The 6,358-nt window shown below is 38.1% G+C and overlaps 1 protein-coding gene across 2 annotated transcripts; it reads left to right on the forward strand.

The window, feature by feature from the left end:
* Positions 1 to 692: 692 nt before the first annotated feature.
* LOC121806008 (ubiquitin domain-containing protein DSK2b-like) lies at positions 693 to 5,420 on the forward strand. 2 transcript variants are annotated; one of them, XM_042206071.1, is made up of 8 exons: positions 693 to 1,083; positions 1,560 to 2,321; positions 2,692 to 2,897; positions 2,975 to 3,088; positions 4,373 to 4,419; positions 4,711 to 4,739; positions 4,858 to 4,947; positions 5,029 to 5,420. In XM_042206071.1, the coding sequence occupies exons 1-8, from the start codon at positions 858 to 860 to the stop codon at positions 5,175 to 5,177; spliced, it is 1,623 nt and encodes a 540-aa protein (XP_042062005.1). In that variant the 5' UTR covers positions 693 to 857; the 3' UTR covers positions 5,178 to 5,420. The 2 variants fall into 2 exon arrangements, with proteins under 2 accessions (XP_042062005.1, XP_042062006.1); XM_042206072.1 differs by having other exon boundaries at positions 2,695 to 2,897.
* The last annotated feature ends 938 nt before the right edge of the window (positions 5,421 to 6,358 follow it).

Genomic DNA, 6,358 nt, shown 5'->3' on the forward strand with positions numbered 1-6,358 from the left:
TATATATCGATAATTCAATATGTATTGATTTTCAATATAATTCGCTATACCGAAAATATCGATATCATTCGTATATTCGATATAAAACGATATATCGCGGTATAAGCAAATTCATATCGTTATCGTATCGAAAACTTACGATACGGTATTGTATCGTATCGAAAATTACGATATACCGAAAATTCGATAAATTTTCGATATTTTTTAATACGATACGAGCGATATATCATTTTTTAAGTATTTTTCTCCAGCCCTAATCTTGAGTGGGACAGAGGTAGTATTAATTTTATAATAATATGTGAGTAAAATAAATTACTTTAAAAAATAGTAAATGTACCAACAATGATACAGGTGAAAGGATAAAAAAGAAAAATTGATACTTCCTCTGTCCGTGATTAAATGTTCCATATTTGACCGGCACAGATTTTAAGAAATTGTTTGACTTTATGTAGAAAAAGTGGATAGAAAAGTTAGTGGAATGTGAATCCTACTTTTATTATTAATTTTATGATAGAATGTGAGTGAAATGAGTTAGTGAAATATAACATTTATTTATCAAATAAAGTAAAAGTGAAATGAGACATTTAACGATGGCGGACAAAAAAGACAAATGGAACATTTGACGGCGGACGAGGGAGTACATTTAACCAGCAGTATATGTTTATTTTATTTTATTTGGAGTACATGTTTATTCTATTCTATTCTCCAAATCCAATTTACTTCGCATTCGGTGTTCGTTGCTTGTCTCCATTTCTAACAGATGAAATGAAACCAGTCTAGGCTCCCTTTCCTTTCGATTTAGTGTTTAGGGTTTCGCTTTCATTCATCGACGTCGAAAATTAAGTTAACCGCGCATAATGGCTGCCGATGCGGACTCCACTGCCGGGGTTGCGGCGATTCAGGACGTGAACGTAAACATCCGATGCTCAAACGGCTCTAAATTTTCGGTGAAAACCACCCTCGAATCGACGGTCGCAGAATTCAAAGATGTTTTGGCGCACAATTGCGATGTTCCTGCTGAACAACAGCGGTTGATCTACAGGGGCCGGATCTTGAAAGATGACCAAACCCTAGCCAGTTATGGTATACTAATCCACTTTGAACTCTGTTCGCTTCAGTATTCTTTTTTTGCTCCTTATGATATATTTTTTGTTAGATTAAACAATTCAGTTTCTGAGCTGTTGCTTACGTTCAATCGAGTGAATTCATAAATTGAATGCTGGCAATTTTTTTGGAAGAGAATTATGTGCTAAAAGGAAAAATTCGTATAATGGGTAACATAATCATGGAAACTATTCTGGTATTTCGAATTTGCACGTGGAAGTTCGAATTTTAATAGTGAATTACGGATAACTCTTTATGTTATGTATTTTGTGGCGAAGCCTGATCAGAGGCATTTAGATATGGGATACTGTTAGCTGAACTTAAACATAAACAACTGGAACATTGTTTTCGCATATGGGTATGCTCTGTCGCTTACATCCATATTTGCACCCAGATCCTGTAGTCTTTTGTTTTTCACTGCCTTCTAAGTATGGGCTTGTTTCACTCTCGAATAGGTTTGCAGGTAGATCACACTATTCACATGGTTCATGGTTCTGCACCAGCTGCTGCATCTTCTCCTGTTCCCGTTTCTACTGGTGCTGGGAACACCAACACTACTGCTGCAACTCAAGGTGGTGGTGTGAATCCCGGGGGCACTGGGGTGGCTGATACGGGTGCATCCTTGTTTCCAGGGCTTGGCTTAGGTGGACTAGGTGGTACTGGGGGGGCATCTGGATTATTTAGAGCTGGACTTCCAGAATTTGAACAGGTGCAGCAACAACTAACTCAAAATCCTAACATGATGAGGGACATAATGAACATGCCTGCCATTCAGAGTTTGATGAACAACCCTGAGATTATGCGCAGCCTAATTATGAGTAACCCTCAAATGCGCGAGATAATTGATCGGAACCCTGAACTTGCTCACATATTGAATGATCCTAGTGTCCTTCGACAAACATTGGAAGCAGCAAGGAACCCTGAGCTAATGCGTGAAATGATGCGAAACACTGACAGAGCGATGAGCAACATTGAATCATCTCCTGAGGGATTCAATATGCTCAGGCGCATGTACGAAAATGTGCAAGAACCCTTCCTCAATGCAACAACCATAGGTGGTAATGCTGCATCTGATGCTGGATCTAATCCATTTGCCGCTCTCCTCGGGAACCAAGGGGGCTTACAAACTAGAGATGGAGCTTATTCAACAAGTGCAACTGAAACGGGAACAGCTGTTCCAAATGTCAATCCACTTCCCAATCCATGGAGCAATACTGGTAAGATAGGACTTATTTTAATTTGTTAAAGGCGTTGGTTGTTTATTTGAATTTAGTGTTATATGTAAAAACTTCAACTCTTCAAGATGACACTTTATAAGAATCAGATGGAGTAATTTATTTATGCACTTTATCTGAATCCTTGACTTTTTGTATTCTCTGGTTCTTAGTTTCTTATTACTCTATTTTATTCACCTCACAGAAAAAAGTCACATTTGCAATTGCTTGTTATTTAACTAATCATAATTTGGTACCAAGTCCTTTTGCCTATGAATCCTGAATCCTGATATTCTTGTACTTGTTAGTATCTGCATATATCAATATGTATTACTTGGCGGTGTGTACCTTAGTTTCTGAACTGTTGGTTTAGGAGGTTCTCAAACAACCAATGCTACCAGACGTAATCTAACTGGAGATACAAGGCCACCTCCAATTACTGGACTGGGAGGACTTGGTCTTCCTGATTTAGAGCGTACAGGCATGAGTGATCCTGCTACATTTGGTCAGCTGTTGCAAAATCCGGCTGTGTCTCTGATGATGCAGAGCTTGCTTTCCAACCCTCAACACATGGAACAAGTACTACAACAGTTGCAGCACATTGATTGCAATCTTATTCTGGGTATATTTTTACTTGAATTACAATTTTATTGCAGCTCATGGGTCTGAACCCTCAACTGCGAAGCATGCTTGACACGAACCCTCAATTAAGAGAAATGATGCAAAACCCAGAACTTATTCGACAGTTGACCTCATCTGATATGATGCAGGTATATCCACATTATTTTTTCACTCAACTTCTCTGAATTATGGCTTTTTCTTGGTTGGGTTTATTGTTTTAATATGGGAAATAGGTGTTTGTGTACTTGACTGCATCATGGAACGGAAAAATTCTCTGGAGTATCTGCTCGTATGAATTTTTTGTTTCTGGTATAGTTGATGACCGGATGGTTAAGTCTGGCTTAAAAGTGTGCTTGCATTTTGATGTAATGGAAAACTTTATATGCAGAAAGGTGGTTTCAAGATACAAATTCCATAAAGATGCATGCATGCATATGTATGCTATTTTTGGCACCTGATATTATTAAAATCAAATGTGTACTTTTATTTTTTTATTTTTGTCACTAATGCATATCATTTAACCATATATCTGATAAGACAATTGGTTATATTATGGCAAAATATATGCTTAAATTATTTTGGCCCATACTGGTTGCATAGTGAGCCAATTACAGTTGCCATACTAGTTTGGACTTTGGATATAAGTTCTTATTTTAAGACATGTATGCTGGAAGATGCACACAAATTTTGGTACCAGATATTCAAAATTATTAAAGTGAAATATGCTTAATTTTTAATTGTCTGTCACTAATATAGTATTATGTAAAATATTTGCTCAAATCATACTGGTTGCATGGTGAGTCGATTACACTTGTCATGTGGTTTATGTATACTCTTAGATGACCCAATTACATGAAAATGCTGTTAACTACTCTGGCTGTGTATATAATAAAAAACTAATTATTTGGTAGTTTTGTCACAATTTCCTATGCAATAAACCTGGTTGTTTCATCTGTAAATTTTACTCAATTTAAGCTGATGGCTAACCTCTATTTCTCCTTAATATTTACTCTTTATGGTTGTTAAATTGCTACTCCCTCTGTTCGCGAATAGGAGTCCCATTTCATTCCGGAACAAGTTTTAAGAAATGTTAAGAAAAGTGGGTGGAAGAAAGTTAGTGGAATATGGGTGCCACTTGTATTTATTAGTTTTAAATGATATGTAAGTTGAATGAGTTGGTGGAATATGGGGCCTCTTTACCATTTATGGTAATTCTGAACCGGGACTCCTATTCGCGGACGGACCAAAATGGCAAAACGGGACACCTATTCGCAGACGGAGGGAGTAGTTCATTGTTCAATTCCCATCCCTATTCTTTGCTTTTGGAAAATTACAACTTTGGATTTGGAGTATAAGTTTGATTATAATCTGCTTAATAGTATTTCCTTCTTTTAACTGTGATGATAATCTATGCTCTTTTTCCTTATTTTCAGCAAATGATGGCTTTGCAGCAACAACTTACTCGGCTACGGTCAACCCCGTGAGTCAGAAAAAACTTATTTCCATTTAATGCTAGACATCCATACTTAAGGAATCACTTATAAACGATAGTGCATAGATTGGTTTTACGTGAGATATGGCCGCATTTCATGTCTTGTCCTTGTAAATTAGTAACAGTTCTTGTTCCTGAAAGTGAAGAAAGTCAACTTAATCAACTGGTTAAAGTTGTCACAGCCAACTGCTGAACATGCCATCCCTAATTTGTTTCATTCTAAGCTTTATTCATTCGTGTATAAGGCATTGTTATAACCTATTGAATCCCCTTTTGCAGGGATGGAGACCAGACTAATCAAAATAGAGGTACAAAGCAACCTTGTGTCTCTTTATTTATGCAGGAACACAAAACAATAAGTGTGATCACATCTATATCTCTCCTTGTGGTGCAATTAAGTATTCCAATGCCACAACCTTGATGCAGGAACACAAAATAATATGGGTTTGGACATGCTGATGAATATGTTCGGTGGACTCGGAGCTGGTGGCTTTGCTGTTCCTAATTCCCCTGATGGTTGAGCTCTCTGAACCTTGATCTGATACACCATATATTACCCTGTCCTGTGATAATGTGGAAATGTTTTTTGTTCCTCAGGGCCCCCAGAAGAAGTGTATGCAACTCAGCTATCACAACTACAAGAGATGGGTTTCTTCAACACCGAAGAGAACATCCGAGCACTCCGTGCCACTTCAGGAAATGTGCATGCAGCTGTTGAACGACTTCTCGGAAGCCTGGGGCAATAGTTGGACAGATTGTGTACAACTTTTTGGACGCAAAGGAAAGTGAAGAAAGTAGTAGAGTTTGGTTACAGGCATATTTAGTTGAGCAATGGAGTGTAAGAATAAAATACGACTCACTTTTGTGCTGGGGCTTTTAAGCCCCTCTTGCCATGGGAATGGGATGGGAGATTTCTACCATCATAGTATATAAATCTCCCGTCATAGTATATACTCCCTCCGTCCCACATAATTTGACTCAATTTTCCATTTTGGGCCGTCCCACATAATTTAACCCATTTCACTTTTACCATTTTTGGTAGTGGACTCCACATTCCACTAACTCATTCTTACTCACATTTAATTATAAAACTAATATATAAAAGTAGGACCACATTCCACTAACTTTTTCAACTCACTTTTCAATACATTTATTAAAACCCGTGGCCGGTCAAAGTGTCCCAAATTATGTGGGACGGAGGGAGTATTGATTTGTGCCTGTGTACATACATATTTAAAAAGAATTATATTCGTCCTGACATTTTGTGTTAGTGTTACTTTCTTTCCCTTAAAACTTCCCTAGCATTGTCTAACACCTCCCCCCACCCCAAGATAGTGGAGCATTTCATTTGGGTACGAGATTTAAGAAATGATATGTTAAAGGATAAAGTAAAGAGAGTAAAATAAGAAAGGGAGTAAAGTAAGATAGATGAAAAGAGAGTGAGTTATAAGAGATGATAAACTTTTTACTAATAAAAGAAATGACTCAATTATCTTGTGATAATTCGAAAAAGAATCTTAACTATCTTGGAACAGAGAGAATACTTCATTTTCGTGTTTCTTCTATTTATAATACTGGAGTTCATGTTTGTACAGTTGCGTGGCTTTGGAACATGAGGGTCCAAACGATGTCATTTGGTTTTTACAAATGATTTGGAAGTGGTAGATACACATAGAGGTGGGTTCTCGGTTCTTGGTTAACTAAAGGTTCTGTTTAGGTTAGCGGGTTTAGAGCATCCACATCGGCGAGCATGCAGCCGTCCGTCCGTCGGTGCCAGCGGCACGGAGATGCTGTCCGCCGCTGCGCTCGCGCCGCTGGCACGGCACTGCTCGATGCATCGAGCACGTCCGTGCCAGCGAGCAGGCGACGTTGCGCGTTCTGATTGGCCAACGACATATCCGTTGGAATTTTTTTTTTAAATCGAAAA

This window comes from Salvia splendens, chromosome 5, assembly GCF_004379255.2.
Source record: "Salvia splendens isolate huo1 chromosome 5, SspV2, whole genome shotgun sequence".
Lineage (NCBI taxonomy): Eukaryota > Viridiplantae > Streptophyta > Magnoliopsida > Lamiales > Lamiaceae > Salvia > Salvia splendens.